The 21,223-nt window shown below is 39.8% G+C and overlaps 1 protein-coding gene across 6 annotated transcripts in view; it reads left to right on the plus strand.

The window, feature by feature from the left end:
* SMAD5 (SMAD family member 5) overlaps nt 1-21,223 on the plus strand; it is a 76,144-nt gene that overhangs the window by 17,520 nt on the left and 37,401 nt on the right. For 5 of the 6 annotated variants that reach the window (XM_066272538.1, XM_066272537.1, XM_066272542.1 and 2 more), the window contains 2 exons: nt 11,143-11,705; nt 20,074-20,325. In XM_066272538.1, the coding sequence (XP_066128635.1) occupies nt 11,303-11,705; nt 20,074-20,325 (655 nt within the window). In that variant the 5' untranslated portion in view covers nt 11,143-11,302. The remainder of the gene's footprint in view (nt 1-11,142; nt 11,706-20,073; nt 20,326-21,223) is intronic. The other variant, XM_066272543.1, reaches the window with a different exon arrangement.

Here is a 21,223-nt window from a genome sequence, read left to right on the forward strand (position 1 = left end):
AATTACATTTAATTTCCCTTTGCCTGTTTTCTTATCTGTAAAATGAGAATAATGGGATTTACCTCATATGGCTGTTTTCAGATTTTAATGATTTTTGGACTTATAAATACAAGCAAGATCTTTAACAGTGCTTGGTATGGTGAGTATTCAATAAATGTTAGGGGTATCCCTTTCCACCTTCCCTTCCTCCTCCCATTCCGCCTCCCTTATAAGTACTTTTCAAAATCATTCATGTTACTTTCATCTGTTCAGTCAGTAATAGTGCATCCCATGTTCCATGCTTTCTATAGAGAATTTCCAGCACCGCACAGTAACAGAGCTTCATAATGATAACTAAGTCAAGAAAAGCTCATGTTACATTTAAGTCTTTGTGCACTAATGACAATTGGTTTAGGAGAAAGCCCATTTAAAATGAACCACTTCAAAAGCAGATGAGTATTTTATATTAAATTGTGACTAAAAAGTCTAATTATCTTGAAAAAGTAAAAATTTGGAAAAACATTAGGTATAATTGTAAACATGCATTTAATTCTTATAACGAACAAAGAATGGTCCAGATGTGAATGGATAGGCTTAATTTTTCTAACTAGTAGCATGATATAGCATCCTAAATGTTTGACATTTGTAGTACTAACATTAAGAGGATTTTATCTTTTTTTGCAAAAATATTCATAAAAAATATGTTGCTTTTCCCTAGGACCTTCGTTAATCCTTTGATAGTCAAGTTATTCTTTCTCTACAAACAATAGGCTTGCTAAATGATTACTACAAAAGTGATGAATTTCTGAAGTTCAGTGTTACTCATCGTTGCAAACCCACTGCAAGAGTACCATCTATCTGGGCTGTAGTGCATCACTTCCATAGGTCTTGATGGCAAAGAAAACTGCAAATCTGATGCTAAAGCTGCTTGCTGTGCCATGAGTAATTAAATCCTTTGTCTCTGACCCAGGAGTTTCATGTCCTTTGTCAGTATCTGTGAAACAGTAACTAACTTACTTGCTAGTAGAGGAATAGGGTAAAATTAAATCCCAGAGAAACTACATTTATTATTTTAATAAACTTTGTAAGATCTCACAGTTTTTGCAAATTTGCAGTTTCACACATGGTTTATGATGAGGGAGACACTAGTGAATGGGAACTCATTTTATAGGTGATTAGTTCACTAATAAATTTTAAAATATTTATAAGAAGTATATCTTATAATAAAGTATCTAAATCTTATGTGTATAACTCAATGAACTTTTACATATGTGTACATCTGTGTTGTCATCCAAATCAAGATATACTTTCTAACTTTTCAGAGGAGTCTCTCTTGTCCCATTTTAGTAACATTCTTGCCTCCATTGACACAGGTTAGTTTTTTTGTCTTTTTGCATTCCATATACTTGGAATTATGTACTATTTAATCTTTTATATCTGACTCCTTAAGTATTACATCTGTAAGATTCATTATGTTTTTTGGGAATGGAGTTGCTTGGTCATAGTAGTCTATGTTTAGTATTAGTAGATATTGGCAAACAGTTTTCAGAAGTAGTTGGTCTAACTTATGTTCCTACTGGCAGTTGTTCTGTATTGTCATGAACACTTACTGTTTCTTTTTTTTAAATCTAGCTATTCTGGTAGATATGGAGTGATATTTTACTGTTTTCCTTTTTAAATTTTAGTTCTCTGATAACTAATGATGTTGAGCCTGTTTTACCATCTGATGTGTCTGATGAGATATTTTGCTAGTGAATGTTTGTGATGAATTTTCTCTTTTTTAACTTTGTAAGTTGAGACTTAGATAATGAGTACTTGGATTACTTTGCACATACCACTTACATAGTTTAGGAAGTTATAACACATTTTAGAAAGAATTCCATTAAACATATTTAGAAATTTTAGTCATTCCGTATTTAAAGAGTTGGGAGTTGGGTGTAAGGTTTGTCCCTACCCTTTTTCTAGTACTTGTTTTAGGAAAACACTAATATTGAGTCTTTGGTTTTGAAATCTGACACTCCTTATTCTTTCTGAAGCCAATCTCTTGAAGTCTAACTAATGCCATTGCCATTCACCAGTCATTGGCTTTTTCTTTGTTCACATTCTTTTTAAACTCTCCTTTGTGTTTAATCTTCTACAATGCCATTGCATCTAGTTCTAAGATCTTTGTTTCAGCGGTACTTTATCAGTAACTTTCTCCTTTCCCACCAGTGAATGTTCCCTAATATTTAGGTATTTACTTGCTGCTCTTTCAGTCTGTTGAAAACCTATATTTTCTTATTTTTTTCAGTTACTTGTGCAAAATTTAAATCTATTTCTCATCTTTGCTTTGCTAAACCTTTATTCTAGTTATGCCCCTTTGTGTGTGTGTGTGTGTGTATGTGTGTGTGTGTGTATGAGACAGAGACAGAAAGACAGAAAGAAAGGGAGAGATGAGAAGCATCAATTCTTCGTTGCAGCGCCTTAGTTGTTCATTGATTGCTTTCTCATATGTGCTTTGACCTTGGGCCTACAGCAGACTGAGTGACCCCCATGCTCAAGCCAGAGACCTTGGGCTCAAGCTGGTGAGCCTTGCTCCAACCAAATGAACCCGCACTCAAGCTGGCAACTAGGGTTTCAAACCTGGGTCCTCTGCATCCCAGTCCGATGCTCTGTCCACTGTGCCACTGCCTGGTCAAGCTTTTTTTTTTTTACATATATAGTTTTAAGATTTTACTCATTTTTAGAAAGAGGAAAGAAAGAGAGAGAGAGAGAGAGAAGGGGAGAAGAGCAGGAAGCATCAACTCCCATATGTGCCTTGACCAGGCAAGCCCAGGGTTTCAAACCAGTGACCTCAGCGTTTCAGGTCGACGCTTTTAATAACCCTGCGCCACCACAGGTCGGGCTCCTTTTCCAATAGAGTTAACCAACTTCTCTGCTGACTGAAACACTTTCTTAGTGTCCTTAATTCTGTTGATATAATTGTCATTATCTTAGTCACCCTGGTTTAAAATTTGAAGTTGTCTTTAATTGCAAGGTACAGTTGATAGAAAAATCAATGACCATTCATTATATACTCCCTTTATGTGTTTGTTATATAGTCCATGACATAGTTTCAGGTGCTGAAGACTTCTTCCTGGAAAGATTTTGTACTCCATTTGGGAAGTTAAGATATGTTTTTACCATTTAAAATATTTATTAATTAATTATAATAAATATAATGAATGGCCATAACCTTTATAGGGTGGGATAGTAAAGGAATTCTTCACAAAAGGGGGTGAATTTGAGCTTATCATTAAGGATGGCTGAGACTTCTTTTGGAAGACATAGATGGACAGAGGTACAGGGATTTGAGTTGGTTGGACCAGAAAGTGTGTATACAGATAACAGTGTGGTGATTGCCGGGGGCTGGTGGTGATGGAGGAGGGTATAAGGGGAGTAAATGAGGATAAATGGTAATGGATGAAGACTTGCTTAGGGGGTGAACACACAGTGCTGTGTACAGAGATGTGTTGTAGAATTGGGCACCTGAAACTTGTTTAATTATGTTAACCAGTGTCACCCCAATAACATTCAATTGAAAAATAAATAAAATTAAAAATACTAAGTCCTTCCTCCTCCCAAAAAAAAAAAAAGTGAAAGTGTGTTTAGGGGTACAGTGGTGGTGGTAGGTACGTTAGACTGGGACTAGACCCAACCCGTCTTTGAATCCTTGACTCTTTTTGTTTGAATACTAATGATCATAATTCATTATTAAATAGCACTTTTTAATTTATAAAGCATTTAGTATATGTGTGTATTTTTTCTCATACACATACACACTATTTTATTCAACATTTCAGTGACTTAGGAACCATTATATCTACTCTGCAGAAAAGTTGATGGGCTTCGAAAGAGTGATACTTGGTCATGGTCATATACCTAGTAAGAGACAGAATCAGATCTTCCGTTTTCATTATACTACTTTTTAAAAATTAAAAGTAGTGAATTTTTTGAGTTATGAAACATTTATTTTTTTAATTATTATTATTATTTTTATACAGAGCCAGAGAGCCAGAGAGAGGGATAGATAGGGACAGACAGACAGGAACGGAGAGAGATGAGAAGCATCAATCATTAGTTTTTCCTTGCGACAACTTAGTTGTTCGTTGATTGCCTTCTCATATGTACCTTGACTGCAGCCCTTCAGCAGACCGAGTAACCCCTTGCTCGAGCCAGCAACCTTGGGTCCAAGCTGGTGAGCTTTGCTCAAACCAGATGAACCCGTGCTCAAGCTGGCAACCTCGAGGTCTCGAATCTGGATCCTCCTCATCCCAGTCTGACGCTCTATCCACTGCGCCACCTCCTGGTCAGGTATTTTATGAAACATTTAAACACACAGAAAAGTAGAGAAAATAACATCTTATATTTGCCAAATTTTCTTCATCTAGTTCTAAAAGAAACACAGCTGAATCTTCTCCATTCTTTCTCCATCCTTTCCTTCCTTCATCAGAGGCAGTGCGCTCAGTAGCCAGTGTTCCGGATTCCAAGGCTATATCATTTCCATGCATACTTTTATTTGATTACCATCTTTGTGTTTATCCATAAATAACTCTTTTGTTTTAAATTTTACACAGTTCTTATAAAGGCATGTATATTTTTGCCAAAATAATTTTTTTTTATTCAATCATTTATTTAACAAATAAGCACTGTTCTAGGTCCAGGAAATGTGATGGTGGATAAGGAAGTTGAGGCCATGTGCCTATTAACATTTCAGCGGGGAGGATATATAATAAATAAAATCAATAATGTAATAGCTTAGGATAAATTCCATGAAAGAAAATTGAAGATCAAAGGATTGAGAATGATGTGGGAGTGGGATGTATGCTATTTTAAATGAAGTGTTCAACGAAGTCCTTTTTCAAGAGGTAACATTTGAGCAGTTGAATTAATGGAGAGAATAAGTCATGTTAAGATCTGGGAAAACAGCTTAGTGTATCCCAAGGTTCTCTTTACCACGCCACAGTCGCAGAGCTCCAGGGAAAAGCAACCTGGCTTCATCTCTCCAGGCAGAGGAGAACAGAAGCTCCATCTCCACACATGCTGCAGATGGCTTTTCCAGTCTACCTGAATCATTACCAGCTAGAAGCACCTGTCATTGGGACTTGAACGTGAGCTGCAAAGTAAAGAATTGTGACAACAATTCTAGTGCCATGCGGACTTTTCTTGGATGTGGACTTTTCCTGGAGTCCTGCTCCTTGTGACAGCTCCTAACAGACTGAAACTGGGGTTGGGTTGCATTTTTCAGGGATTTGGCATGGTGTTGGGGCCAGCTTGGACTTGGTGAACATGTTAAGGACACTACTCTTTTATGGATTGTTGCTGTATTGGCCAAGAGTTTGCTTAAAGGCTTTAATCACTGTAAAAAAAAAATAGAAGACTGGATAAAGAAGATGTGTCACATATACACCATGGTCTCCTATTCAGCCATAAGAAATGATGACATTGGATCACTTACAACAAAATGGTGGGATCTTGATAACATTATATGGAGTGAAAAAAATAAATCAGAAAAAAACAAGAACTACAGGATTCCACACATTGGTGGGACATAAAAACGAGACTAAGAGACATGGACAAGAGTATGGTGGTTTTGGGGGGGGGGGCAAGGGGAGGGGAGGAGGGGGAGGGGGAGGGGCCCAAAGAAAACTAGATAGAAGGTGACGGAGGACAATTTGACTTTGGGTGATGGGTATGCAGCATAATTGAATGACAAGATAACCTGGACATGTTTTCTTTGAATATATGTACCCTGATTTATTGATGTCACCCCATTAAATTAATAAAAATTAAAAAAAAAAAATCTGGGAAAAGAAAATGCCTGGAGAGGAAACATCACGTGCAAAGGCCTTCATATAGAAATGACCTTGGAGCATTTGAGAAATAGAAGTCAAGCAATGGTTAAGTGCAGAGTTAGGTAGGAGAAGCAAAAGGCCAAACAAATCATGAAGATTCTGTAAAGTAATGTTAGAGAATTCAGATATTGACTGTAATGGGAAGCCACTGGATGATTTTTGAGAAGAATGACATGGTTTGATGTACTTTTAAGATTACTTTTATATTAGAATTCTGTGAATAATGTGGAAACTCTATATTGATACGGAAAGATCTTGAAGATACATTGTTTATATATTTTTCTATACCTGGCTTTTGTTTTTCTTTTTGGTATACCATTATTTGATTTATATATATGTATATATTTGTATTTGCATGTGTTTTTATAAAAATTTTCTAGAAGGCCATAATAAAGACAAATAAAAGGGATTGCTTGTGAAAAAGAGAACCGATGATGGGGAGATAAATGAAAAGGAAACTGATCATTGTATACTTGAATACATCAAGGAAATAGTTTTAAATCATACAGAAAAATGTACATACCTTAGCTATTCAGCGAGCTGAATTTTCACAAACTGCACTTTCCCATTTAGTCACCCAGAGTAAGAAGCAGAATTTTACCAAGGTGGCAGAAACTTTTAGGTTCCCTTCTAGCTAATAACCCTACTCACCTTCCCTTCAAAGGGTAATCATCAGCCTGACTTCTAACAGCATGCATTAGCTTCCCCTGCTATTTGAATCAGCAATCTTAACTCCATTCTATATTCATCATAATTTTAGATTATCCACTGTTTTTATTTTAGCATTTGCATGTGATGTTTCCTTTCCAGATCTTTTTTATTTATTTATTTTTTTTGGTATTTTTCTGAAGCTGGAAACGGGGGGAGACAGTCAGACAGACTCCCGCATGCGCCTGACCGGGATCCACCCGGCACGCCCACCAGGGGCGATGCTCTGCCCACCAGGGGGCGATACTCTGCCCCTCCGGGGCGTCGCTCTGTTGCGACCAGAGCCACTCTAGCGCCTGGGGCAGAGGCCAAGGAGCCATCCCCAGCACCCGGGCCATCTTTGCTCCAATGGAGCCTTGGCTGCTGGAGGGGAAGAGAGAGACAGAGAAGAAGGAGGGGGTGGGGGTGGAGAAGCAAATGGGCGCTTCTCCTATGTGCCCTGGCCGGGAATTGAACCCGGGTCCCCCGCACGCCAGGCCGACGCTCTACCGCTGAGCCAGCCGGCCAGGGCCCAGATCTTTTCTTTTTTTTTTTTTAATTTTTATTAATTTAATGGGGTGACATCAATAAATCAAGGTACATATATTCAAAGAAAACATGTCCAGGTTATCTTGTCATTCAGTTATGCTGCATACCCATCACCCAAAGTCAGATTGTCCTCCGTCACCTTCTATCTAGTTTTCTTTGGGCCCCTCCCCCTCCCCCTCCTCCCCTCCCCTCCCCCCCCATAACCACACTCTTGTCCATGTCTCTTAGTCTCGTTTTATGTCCCACCAATGTGTAGAATCCTGTAGTTCTTGTTTTTTTCTGATTTACTTAAAAGGATAAAACAATAGGAAATACATAGAAGAAATCAAGCCAGGAACCCTCTCTATTGACTCTCCTCCATTCCATGCCTCTCCCCAGAGGTAACTGCAGTAAATAATTTAGTCTGTAGTCTTCTAGTCTTTGTTTTGTGTTTACATAAACAAACAATCTCCTTTTTTTTCTCTTTAGTATGTAATATGCTTAGTATTTTATAATAATAATGATAATAATGATACTAGATTAGTAGTTAACATTTATTAAGCACTCTGTAGTGGTTAACTAGTAATCTAGTGTCTGGTCTTAAGCTCCTTTCCTTTTGTCTCCCCCTTCTCACTATTGCTCATATATATTCTTTCTCACTCTCGCACATGCACTACCCTGTTTTGCCTCCAGTATATTCCAGTATTACTGTGTGAAGTCTCAGTCAGCCAGGTCTGTCTCCTCTTTATCCTAGGAAATACTCTATTCATGTCTGCCCCCATATATTTTTTTTGTTTATATCCTTTTGTCTTTGAAATTTCCTTGCTCATCTTGTACAACCAGATCATTTACTTTCTGACCCAGATGACTTATATCCTGTGTCCTTTATGTAGCTGTCACAGAGGTCATATCTTCTTAAAGTTTATTTAGCACATAACACTTTATGGCTTGAGACCTATTACAGAAAAAATGTGCTTTCATTCTCTTGTTATATATCTGTAGTTTAATGTAGTCAGTTTTACTTACCTGCCAAAAATTATCCTAGAGTTGGGCATGTTTCTTCATACAAAAGGTGTATACCTTCATTCCCCTGCACCCTTCTCCCTATGGCTCTAACATAGCAGTCTAGACAGTCACTGCTAGTTGATCAGTACCAGGAACAGTGCCTGGCACGTAGGAGGCTCTCAGTAAATATACGCTGAATCAGGGGTCCCCAAACTTTTACACAGGGGGCCAGTTCACTGTCCCTCAGACCGTTGGAGGGCCGGACTATAAAAAAAAACTATGAACAAATCTGTATGCACACTGCACATATCTTATTTTAAAGTAAAAACAAAACAAAACGGGAACAAATACAATATTTAAAACAAAGAATAAGTAAATTTAAATAAACAAACTGACCAGTATTTCAGTGGGAACTATGGAGCCTGCTTTTGGCTAATGAGATGGTCAATGTTCATTTCCATATTTGTCACTGCTAGCCGTAACAAGTGATATGACACGCTTCTGGAGCCATGACGCATGCGTCCTGCGTCACCGGAAGTAGTACTGTACATGAGTGATGCTGTGCTTTGCGGTGCCGCCACATACAGTACTCCAGGAGCACAGGATGCGGATGCATCCTCTCACTGATCACCAGTGAAAGAAGTGCCCCTTCCGGAAGTGTGGCGGGGGCCGGATAAATGGCCTCAGGGGGCCACATGCAGCCCATGGGCTGTAGTTTGGGGAACCCTGCGCTGAATGAATAACTCAGTGGGCTGTGACAATGACAACAATTTGGTATGACTTTTTATTAAAGCACAACCATGACTGTTCACAATAGGTGGCTTATAACAAGCAATCAGTAGTTATTTGTTGAATTTAATTCAGTTTTATTTTACTGTATGTTTATATAGATTTTAAGTGAGTGCATACACTTTTGGGGGGGCATGCATCCCCAATACAAATTGGCTTGATGCTAGAATTTGTCACTGGCAGCTCAGTATTCGGCAACTTTAGACGCAAGAAAGGAAGCATCTTTTACTGTCATTTTTTTTCCAGACCTTACTCTTGCTCCTTCACTGGTTGGTCATTGTCTATAGTTGGCTGTGTAGTCATCATAGGGGATTATACCCACTCTTATCAGTGAGTATAATCTTGTCATGAACTCCCAAGAGATTTTTTTTTTTTTTGAGACAGGCAGGGAGAGAGAGACAGCAACATTGAGCTATTCCTTGCCTGACCAGGCGGTGGCACAGTGGATAGAGCGTCGGACTGGGATGCAGAAGGACCCAGGTTCGAGACTCCGAGGTCACCAGAGCACAGGCTCATCTGGTTTGAGCAAAAGCTCACCAGCTTGGACCCAAGGTCACTGGCTTGAGCAGGGGGTTACTTGGTCTGCTGAAGGCCCATGGTCAAGGTACATATGAGAAAGCAATCAATGAACAACTAAGGTGTCGCAACGCACAGCGAAAAACTAATAATTGATGCTTCTCATCTCTCCGTTCCTGTCAGTCTGCTCCTGTCTATCCCTTTCTCTGATTCTCTCTCTGTCTGTAAAAAAAATAAGTAAATAAAAATAAACAAATAAACAAACATTGAGCTATTCCTGTATGTGCCCTGACCAGGGATCAAACCGGCAACTTCTGTGCTTCCAGATGATGCTGCAACCAACTGAGTTCTCTGGTCAGGGCTTAATTAATTAATTATTTAAAAAATTTTATTTTTTAGAGAGACAGAGGGATGAAGGGAGCGAGAGGGGAGGAAAGAGAAGCATTCATTTGTTGTTCCACTCAGTTGTGCATTCATTGGTTGCTTCCCATGTGTGGCCTGAGTGGGGATTGAACTTGCAACCTTGTTGTTTCGGGACCAAGCTCTTAATTGACTGAGCTAACTGGCCAGGGCCCAAGAGCTTCTTAATGATAAGAGTAGTGATCTGCCTGGAGCAGCTTCATTAACTTAACATGCTTAAAATATCACAGAATGCAGTAGAAATTACAAAATTATAAACTGTCCTGTTTGGGTTAAACTTTGAATTATCTTTAAATCTGTTCAGCATTTTTAGTTTTATAAATAGATAATTGCCGTTTTTCTGGCAGTTATGTGTGTTAGGATTTATTTGAAGGTTTGGTACATTTTATCTTATGACAACCTTTAATAAAATTTGCATCTAATAATGTGACTTGAATAAGATGATGGCTTTTGCCCAAACCTTGTAAATTTGGCAAACATTTTTTTTTTTTTTTTTTTTTTTGCATTTTTCTGAAGCTGGAAATAGGGAGAAACAGACAGACAGACTCCCGCATGCACCTGACCGGGATCCACCCGGCACGCCCACCATGGGGCGATGCTCTGCCCACCAGGGGGCGATGCTCTGCCCATCCTGGGTGTCGCCATGTTACGACCAGAGCCACTCTAGCACCTGAGGCAGAGGCCACAGAGCCATCCCCAGCGCCCAGGCCATCTTTGCTCCAATGGAGCCTTGGCTGCGGGAGGGGAAGAGAGAGACAGAGAGGAAGGCGCAGCGGAGGGGTGGAGAAGCAAATGGGCGCTTCTCCTGAGTGCCCTGGCCGGGAATCGAACCCGGGTCCTCCGCACGCTAGACCGACGCTCTACTGCTGTGGCAAACATTTTAAAGAGAATAATGACCTGAGGGAAGAGCTAGCTTTCTTTTCAGACTTACTCAGATCAGGACATACTATGGTCAGAATTGACACAGCGCGTGTAACATGGGCTTCAATGAAGGAAAGAACTTTGGAATCAACCCTTAGAACGCCACATGGGGGCTATCAGGCATGGCTAAAGGAATTCAAATCAAGAGGCTGTTTTTTGGGGGATAATACATAGAAAGTAGAGCAACCTGTTTTTTGCTTTTGGTTATTATTTGGCATTGCCCTTGAATTTTTCATATTAAGAAGGAATTGAGTAGTCACAGTAGTTTAGAGAAATTTTTTTTTCTAGACTTAGGTTTTTGGTTTTATTTTGTAGTGTTTTTCTGTTATTTAAAAATAACGTACTTTTCAATTATATTGATTTTAATGTATGTTTATTGCATTCATTTAAATTAGGAATCTTATCCTTTTCCTTTCTCTTTCAGGACTTGAACCAATGAAAGAAGCTTATGGCACTTATGAAGATAAATGTCACTCTCTCCTTTTCAATTGGAACTTCTGCTTAGGACTTGTATATGACTTTTCATCTGTGATCTGTGGTCACTGACTCTGAGTTGCAGGAAGGTCTCTGAAGATTTATATCAAATGACGTCAATGGCCAGCTTGTTTTCTTTTACTAGTCCAGCAGTAAAGCGATTGTTGGGCTGGAAGCAAGGTGATGAAGAGGAGAAATGGGCAGAAAAGGCAGTCGATGCTTTGGTGAAAAAGCTAAAAAAGAAAAAGGGTGCCATGGAGGAACTGGAGAAAGCCTTGAGCAGTCCAGGACAGCCAAGCAAATGTGTCACTATTCCCAGGTCTTTAGATGGACGCCTGCAAGTTTCTCACAGAAAAGGCTTACCCCACGTCATATATTGTCGTGTTTGGCGCTGGCCTGATTTGCAGAGTCATCATGAGCTAAAACCATTGGATATTTGTGAATTTCCTTTTGGATCTAAGCAAAAAGAAGTTTGTATCAACCCATACCACTATAAGAGAGTGGAGAGTCCAGGTAGGTTTTACTTCCCGGAGAAGAATTTAAAAAACTTCTCTTTTACTGTATTTAACTGGATTTAGTAGTTTAGCCTTGTGCTTTTCCTTCTTAAAGGTTTTATCTTGGAAGGAATACTGGATTTTGAATTCAGCCTTTTATATATAGATTATATAGCTTACAAGTGGCTTATTCTAATTCATTGTTCACCTTAAGGATTCAGTTATATGTACACTCTGCCATTCATGTGGATGACCTGTCTCTGTATTTTCTAAGGGCTAAGCACCATATGCATACTACGTCCCTCTCCCTTTTGTCTCTTCAGGAACTTCGTTCCTATAGTTATCACCTTTCCCCCCAGCATTGTATTTTTTCTCTCTATAGACTGTTGGTTACACCATATAAGCATGTCATAGTATTGCCCATCCTAAAATGAAAGTTAAAAAAGAATTCCTGCCTTGATTCATTTACACCTCCTCTCACCCAGTCTTCTGCACTATTTCTTCTAGTTCTCTTAGAGGAGTCTCCATTTTTATTATCTTCACATTACTTTCCTCCCATTCTTTCTTGACACTCCTCCAGTTAGTCTTTCTTCCTTACTGTTTGACTTGTCAAGATCAAGATCATTAGTGTCTGCCTTCATACAAATGGAGAGGAGGGAGCATTCTCAGTCCTCATCATTTGATACAGTTGCTCTCCTTCCCTCCCACTCAAACCTTTTTTTTTTATTGGCCTCTGAAACACTACAGTTTCTTGGTTCTCCTACTTTACTGGCTGTTTTTGCTTAATCTCTGTTGGTTTATTTTCTTGTGTTCACAGGGCCCAGTCCTTAGACAATTTCCCCAGCTCTTTTTCCTCTATGTGCTCTCATGCTGTCACATGTATTAAAACCATCTATAAACTAGCTTATGCTAACATTTAGAACTCCAGAGTCAGGTTTTGTTTTGAGATTTAGACCTTTATATCCACTTGCCTACTTGATATCTTCACTTGAATATGTCCAAGAGCATATCATATTTAATGTCTAAGTAGGACTTTTGATTTTTTCCCCCCACCAAGTAATTTTTTTTCTCATGTTCCTTATTCAAGGAAATGGCACCAGCATTCATGTCATTGCTACCTAGAAGTCATCTCTTATTTCTCTCTCAAGTCCTTTATTTGAGCTATGAGCTAATGCTGTTTGCTGTACCTTCGGACTATATCTTGGTAATATCATTGCTCACTATCTAACAACACTGCTCCAGAGTAGGACATCATTGTCTGTCAACTTCCCTAGTCTTCTGATTGATATCTCTGCCTCTTTTTATCCCTCTCCAACCCATTCTGTTTTCTACATAGCAGCCACAGTGATACTTAAAAATATATATGATAGCATGTCAGTCCCTGCTGAAAATAGTTCAGAGGCTCTCTATCACACTAGAACAGATTTCTACAAGACTCTGCATGATCTGTCAGACTTCCTCTGTTCTTTGGACTTGTCATACTCCTTCTGAGCTTTTTCTTTCTTTTTTACTTTAGCTGTTTCCTCTACTTAGAGTACTCTTCTCCCAGGATCTTTTCATAGCACATTTTCTCCATTCAGTCTTTGCTCAGATACCCCATCATTACTTGACACTGTATTCGATATTTATTTTGTTTATTGGCTGATGCGAGGAGGAACCTCCTCTGTCTCATTCCGTACTACATCCCCAGTGCTTAGAATAGTGTTATTATCTGGCACTTTATAGATGATGCTCAGTAAATTTTTCTTTTTTAATTGAGAGCAATGGAGGGCAGAGAGACTCCTGCATGCACCCCAACCAAGATCCACCTGGCAAGCAAGCCCCCTTGGGGTGATGCTCTGCCCATCTGGGGCCATTGCTCTGCAACCGAGCTATTTTTTTTTTTTAGCGCCTGATGCGGAAACCGTGGAACCATCCTCAGTGCCTGGGGGCAACTTTTTCGATTTTGAAGCCATGGCTGTGGGAGGAGAAGAGAGATAGAGAAGTGACAAGGGGAAGGGTGGAGAAGCAGATGGTTGCTTCTCCTGTGTGCCCTGACCAGGAATTGCACCTGGGACATCCACACTCTGGGCCCATGCTCTACCACTAAGCCAGCTAGCCAGGGCCTAGTAACTAGATCTTATAATGAATGAGATTGTATAAGTTGAGATACTAGCTGGGTACATTAGTTGTCTATTGTTGTATAACAAATTACCACAAGCTAAATGGCTTAACACATTTATTATCTCTTAGTTTCTGTGGGTCAGGGGTCCAGGCCAGCTTAACTGCATCCTTTGTAATACTGTAATCAAAGTGTTGGTCAGACTTGGGTGTCATCTGAGGCTCAGTTGGGGGAGGATCTGCTTGGCAGCTCATATGATTGTTGATGGAGTTCAGTTCCTTCCAGGGTATTGAACCCTTGCTGGTTGTCACTGGAGGCTGCCTTCATTTGCTTTCCAATGACCTCTTCATAGGTAGCTCATATTCATGACAGCTTACTTCTTCAAAGCTGGTAAGAAAGAGAGGGTCTTCTTGCTAGAAGGTTATTTTATTCTTATGGAATGTTAATCACATACATCCTGTCACTTTTGCCATGTTCTGTTGGTTAGAAGCAGATCACAGGTATTATACTCAGGGGGAGGGGATTATGCAAGAATGTGCACAGAGATGGGAGAGCTGGGGGTCACTTGGTGTCTGTGCCACACTGGGTTTCACAGGGAGATAATACCAGCCCAAGATGGTGAAAGGCTGTGACACTCACACTGCCTGGGGAGACTAGCTAAAGAATAGTAGCAGTGCCGGTGCTGTCGGGGAAGTTCAGTCTCAGGGCTTTAGAGCTGCCAGTTGGTATTTGAGGTGATTCTCAATTTCCTGTTGAGTCCTAGGAGACCTGTATCCTGCAGGAATTGATAAATAAAGGAAGATTGAGGATTTTATAGAGAAATGTGGTCTTGAAAACTCTCCAGCATGATATTTTCTAGGAGTTGTAGAAAGGTCTAAGAATTTAGTGTATTCCCTCATAACCAGGGTGTGGTTTATAATTCCCTAATAGAAATGCCATATTTGTTTTTTAGTGAGAGAGACGGAGACAGAGAGAGGGACAGATAGGGATAGACAGACAGGAAGGGAGAGAGATGAGAAGCATCAATTCTTTGTTGCAACACCTTAGTTATTTATTGATTGCTTTCTCATATGTGCCTGACCGGGGAGGGAGGCTCCAGCAGAGCAAGTGACTCCTTGCTCAAGCCGGCAACCGTGGGCTTCAAGCTAGCGATCTTTGGACTCAAGCCAGGGACCATGGAGGATCATGGCTATGACCCCATGCTCTAGCCAGCGACTCCACACTCAAGCTGGTGAGCCTGTGCTCAAGCCTGATGAGCCCATGCTCAAGCCGGCGACCTCGTTGTTTCGTACCTGGATCCTCTGTGTCCCAGTCTGACACTCTATTCCACTGTGCAACCACCTGATCAGGCTGCCATGTTCTTTATAATTTGTTTTTCTCAACCCTGATTCATTCTATGGAAAAGCCTGAGTCATAGCTCTCGTATACTTAAGCAAGTTAGTCAAGCATCTGTGATGCAGGATGGATCACTTTATGGTACTGGTATTAATAAGTGGTAGTAGCAGTAACAGTAATAGTAATGAGCATTTATCGAGCAGTTATGGACTATGTATTTTTCTAATACTGTGAGGTTATTTCTTCAGAGGGTTAGCAAATGGTACTAACGTTTTAGAACCTAGTTAGTTACAGGTAAGGAAACCAAGGGAAGTGACTTATTTAAGATCATATTGTTAATACATAGTGGAGCAAGAAAGTATTACAAAAATATTTAAAAGATGGAAGACAGTTGGAAAAGAATAAAGGACCAACGCAGGTAGTTCAGTGTTTAATAGGCAGTGTTGTCTTGTGGTTAAGACTGGATTCGGGAACTAAACTTTCTGGATTTTTTTTTTTTTTTTTCCTTTTTTTTTTTTTTTTTTCTTTATTCATTTTTAGAGAGGAAAGAGAGAGGGAGAGGGAGAGAGACAGAGAGAGAGAAGGGGGGAGGAGCTGGAAGCATCAACTCCCATATGTGCCTTGACCAGGCAAGCCCAGGGTTTCGAACCGGCGACCTCAGCATTTCCAGGTCGACACATTATCCACTGCGCCACCACAGGTCAGGCCAACTTTCTGGATTTAAATCATGATTTTATCAATATACTGGTATGACAGTAGGCAAATTACTTAACCATTCTGTGACTAATTTCCTCATTTTTTTTAAGTGAGTTTTGTTTTGTTTTGTTTTGTTTTTTACAGAGACAGAGAGGGAGTCAGAGAGAGGGATAGATAGGGACAGACCGACAGGAACGGAGAGAGATGAGAAGCATCAATCGTCAGTTTTTCGTTGTGACACCTTAGTTGTTCATTGATTGCTTTCTCATATGTGCCTTGACCGTGGGCCTTCAGCAGACCGAGTAACCCCTTGCTTGAGCCAGCAACCTTGGGTCCAAGCTGGTGAGCTTTGCTCAAACCAGATGAGCCTGCGCTTAAACTGGTGACCTCAGGGTCTTGAACCTGGGTCTTCCACATCCCAGTCCGATGCTCTATCCACTGCGCCACTGCCTGGTTAGGCTAGTGAGGTTTTTTTTTAAAATTATTTTTGTTTATTCATTTTAGAGAAGAGAGAGAGAGAGAGAAAGGGGGAGGAGCAGGAAGCATCAACTCCCATATGTGCCTTGACCGGGCAAGCCCAGGGTTTTGAACTGGCGACCTAAGTGTTCCAGGTAGATGCTTCATCCACTGCGCCACCACAGGTCAGGCTAATTTCCTCATCTTTAAAGTGGGAATAATAATACCTACCCCATAGGTTCATTATGAAGATTAGATGAGTTAATGCATGAAAAGTTATAGATTAAAATATTAAACTGGTTCATAATGAATTTCAAGTCAAATATCATTCAAACAAAATAATAATCCTAGAAATGGAGCATAGGGGAAAATGGCAGAGAGAAAATTATCACAAATACTGCTAGAATGATTTTCAGAACTGAAAATTGAAAGGGCCCAGGGATTTAAAACCCACACATGAAGTTTTAGTGATGAAAAGAACATTTGGAAAGCTCCCAGAGATAAAATATGGAACACATAGAAAGAACTAGAAATGAGAATATTGTATTTCTCAATGCATTTCTGATTCTGGAAGAAAATGAAGCATTGGCCCCGAAATAGAGAGAAAAAGTCATCAGTTCTGTGTTCTGTCTGCAGACAAATAAAGACAGGACTTAGTGTATAGGCCAGGGCTGAAATCTACCTTCCTTGTACACTGTTTCTTAGGAAGTTAGCTGAGGAAGATGAGGTTCACAAAATGAGATCTAACAGGAGGAGGGAGGGGAAGTCCAAGGACTGAGATCTGTAGGAGACTTAAAGTAGCAACCAGAGATTTTAGCAAAAGGATGGAGAATCTAGGGAGAAGATGGAATCAATAGTTTTTTTTATTTGTGGCATCTGAAAATAGTATTGATAGGAATTTGACAGATCTGTTGGACTTCTGGAAATATTAGGATTAAACAAATGAAGGAATAAGGCAATAATTTACTGTAGTAAAAGCATTGTTCAGGAAAAAAATATAATCATAGTATATACTTAGCTCAACAATGAGTAATCTTTATATATAATATAAACATATTAATTTAACTAAAAACTATTAATGTGGCTTTATTTTGGGAAATGGGATGGAATAATGTAAGAAAGCTATTTCATTGCCATAACAGTGAGTCTACAAATAATATCTTACATCAATAATAGTAATATAAACATATTATTTAGCAATACATAAAGTATTAGAAAAAATGGCTAAAAGTTTATATTTTTTGGCTCTGGAAGCAGTATGGGAGGAGGCTTAGAAGTTGTGTTTTAATCTCTAGTATTTTTTTTTTTTTTTTGCATTTTTCTGAAGCTGGAAACAGGGAGAGACAGTCAGACAGACTCCCGCATGCGCCCGACCGGGATCCACCCGGCACGCCCACCATGGGGCGACGCTCTGCCCACCAGGGGGCGATGCTCTGCCCATCCTGGGCGTCGCCATGTTGCGACCAGAGCCACTCTAGCGCCTGAGGCAGAGGCCACAGAGCCATCCCCAGCGCCTGGGCCATCTTTGCTCCAATGGAGCCTTGGCTGCGGGAGGGGAAGAGAGAGACAGAGAGGAAGGCGCGGCGGAGGGGTGGAGAAGCAAATGGGCGCTTCTCCTGTGTGCCCTGGCCGGGAATCGAACCCGGGTCCTCCGCACGCTAGGCCGACGCTCTACCGCTGAGCCAACCGGCCAGGGCTCTAGTATTTTTTAAAAATTATTCATGTATTATTTTTGGATGAAAATAAATAATTATTAAAAAATGTGCATAGAAGAAGTACAAGAGAAAATGTACAAGAGAAGTCAGTGATTTTAGCTCTGCCTTAAAAAGTAAAGGGATCCTTACTGGATTGAATTCTTAAGTATACTATAGTTGTTTTACTAGGTCTTCCAGATTGGTAGCTAGCTAAACAGAAATTCTCACTGTTTAATGCCCTTTCTACTCTCTACTGGCAGCTGTCCCATCATTCTGAGAGAGGGACAGCAGTTGGTAATACACAGTAGAATAAAACAATCGTAAACAGACGTTAACCACATAATTACAACACTAGTTCAATAAAATAAAAAGACAAAGAGTACAAATAAGAGCCTCTGTTTCTTCAGGTACATCCCTACTTCTGGGAGGAGAAGTATGACCTAGTTAACTTAAAAATAGATCAGTATTTTTGCTGAATGATGTCAGAATCAAAGAGATTTTCAGACGTGAAATTACACTGGCTAATATAGGAAAGTTGTAAAAGAGTTGAATTGGTGCAATAAGAGTTTAAAGAAGATAAGTTTTTTTCTGTTTCTTATATGTAAAGGTAATCAGGTGCTTGTATATGATTGATCGCCTGGGTCTTTAAAAAAGTGAATGTTTGAATAAATTTTATCTTTTATTTTTATTATTTTTTAAAGATGTTATTTATTGATTTTTAGAGAGAGGAGAGAGACAGAGAGAGAGAGAGAGAGAGAGAGAGAGAGAGATATGGGGTGGAGGGGAGGTGCAGGAAGCATCAACTTGTAGTTGCTTTTCCTGTGTGCCTTGACCAGGCAGGCCCTTGGGTTTCAAACTGGTGACCTCAGTGCTCCAGGTTGATGTTTTGTCCACTGCACCACCACAGGTCAGGCTAAAGTCTATCTTTTAAAAAATGTATCTCTCTAGCCCTGACTGGTTGGCTCAGCGGTAGTGTGTAGGCCCAGTGTATGGAAGTCCAGGGTTAGATTCCCAGTCAGGGCACACAGGAGAAGTGTCCACCTGCTTCTCCACCCCTCCCTCTTCTCTCTCTCTCTCTCTCTCTCTCTCTCTCTCTCTCTCTCTCCCCCCATCCTGCAGCCATGGCTCAAATGGTTTGAGCAATTTGGCCCCCGGCTCTGAGGATGGCTCTTTGACCTCCCCTCAGACACTGAAATAGATAGCTCCTGTTCAGAGCACGGAGCAGTGGTCCCAGATGGGCAGAGCATCGTCCCCTAGTGGCCTTGCCTGGGTGGATCCTGGTCGGGGTGCATGACCAAGTCTGTCTCTCTGCCTCCCCGCCTTTCACTTAATTTAAAAAAATGTATCTCTAACATGTTTCAGCTTTATTGCATATACTTTTATTATGGTCATGTTTAGAAAACTGATTTTGAATGAAGACTTCTGCATAAGAAGGACTTCTACATAGTAAAGGTTACTACTTTGAGTAGGGAAAAACTTGACTGAAGTTCAAAATTGTGAAATTTTTCAAACTAAGAAACATGAAAATTCAAAATTGGAAACATGAAGTCTTTCAGGACACCTATACAGTGTATAGCCAATCTCAACTTTAGTCTCTCCATCTTCCTTCCCAGTTCTGTGGCTGTGCAGGTTATCCTTTCTTCTCTCCCTCCTGTAATCTTCTCATCTCCTCCTTGGTTCCCCTCACCCTTAGCATTCCCATGTGAAATCCTACCAGTTCTTTAAGGTCCAATCAGATGCTGTCTTTTCCATAGTATATATTTGACTCATTGACAGCTGGGAGTACCCACCTTTGTTGAACTCTCATTGCATTAATTTTTTATATTATGGTTGTTTTAAAATATGCCTTGTCTCCTGAAGAACAGGAGTGTTATCATTTCTGGGTTTCCTGTCTTCCAGAGTCCTTTATACACACGAAATGCTTGAGAGTTTTGGTTTAGTTATTATGTAAATAGATTCAAGGTTCTATAAAGCAGTCTTTCCTAAAAGTGAATTGTTTAATAGATTCACAGTCTTTCCTGAATCCTTTCTGTGTACGCCTTACTGTGCATGGAGTATTTGCTTTAATCACTGCTGACAGATGACTTTTGACTTTTGTCTTTCAGTTTTACCTCCAGTATTAGTGCCTCGTCATAATGAATTCAATCCACAACACAGCCTTCTGGTTCAGTTTAGAAACCTGAGCCACAATGAACCACACATGCCACAAAATGCAACTTTTCCAGATTCTTTCCACCAGCCCAACAACACTCCCTTTCCCTTATCTCCAAATAGCCCCTATCCCCCTTCCCCTGCTAGCAGCACGTATCCCAACTCCCCAGCAAGTTCTGGACCAGGAAGTCCATTTCAGCTCCCAGGTAAGGATTTATTTTATTGATATAAAAAGTAATCCTTGAGAATCAGCAACTGTTCTTAAACTGCTGGCCCTCTGGGTGAACTGTTAGATGCCAAGAGCTAGCTCCTTTTGATAAGTGATTTACAGAAGAGTTTTGGATTTTATTTTGCCAAATACCATTTTAAAAACTATTTCCATATAATTTATAATACTAAGTACCATTTATTGAGTGCCTTTTATGGAACTAATATTGTAAGGAAAGATATTACATTAAGTTTAATCTTTATAACTGTGTGAGTTAGATATTATTCCTGCTTTACTGATGGAAGGATGATACTAAACTAAGTCTTTAACAAAGTACCTTGCCTAAGTTCGCACAGATAATAAATGAGGTTCAGACTCAAGTTTCCTTGACTTTAACGTCTGTGCTTTTTTAACTTTACTACGTTGCTTCTCAAATCATTTTAGACTTTGGAAGGTTAAAATAAACCAGTTACCTTTAATTAGATTACTGATGAACTGATTAGCCTGAAGAAAGATAAGTAGGTAATGATTTATAAAGTTTCTAACTTTTGTTAATGGCCTGTCATGTCACGTACCGACACATCTTATGTCACTTCTTCAGCTATTTGAATGCCTCTTGCAGGTGGAGTTGTATGTCGGTATATCCTCTGTGCTTCTCTGCAGCAAAATAGCAATTGGTGCAGTTTTTGTTTTTCGCTTTTAAAGATGAACTGTTGAACTTGCTGTTCAGTTTGTTCAAAAGCTAATTTTCATTCTTTGTCCTAGATTTAGTTCTGATTGTAGCTCTGTCTCAAAACTGTATCTTGTATAAATCTTGGGGTAAAGACGAATTATATTCAGTGTTTATAGTTTTTTTCTTTTTTTTTTCCCCAGTTGTCTTCCGTCACCTTCTAACT

Source organism: Saccopteryx bilineata, chromosome 4 (assembly GCF_036850765.1).
Source record: "Saccopteryx bilineata isolate mSacBil1 chromosome 4, mSacBil1_pri_phased_curated, whole genome shotgun sequence".
In the NCBI taxonomy this organism is placed as follows: Eukaryota; Metazoa; Chordata; class Mammalia; order Chiroptera; family Emballonuridae; genus Saccopteryx; species Saccopteryx bilineata.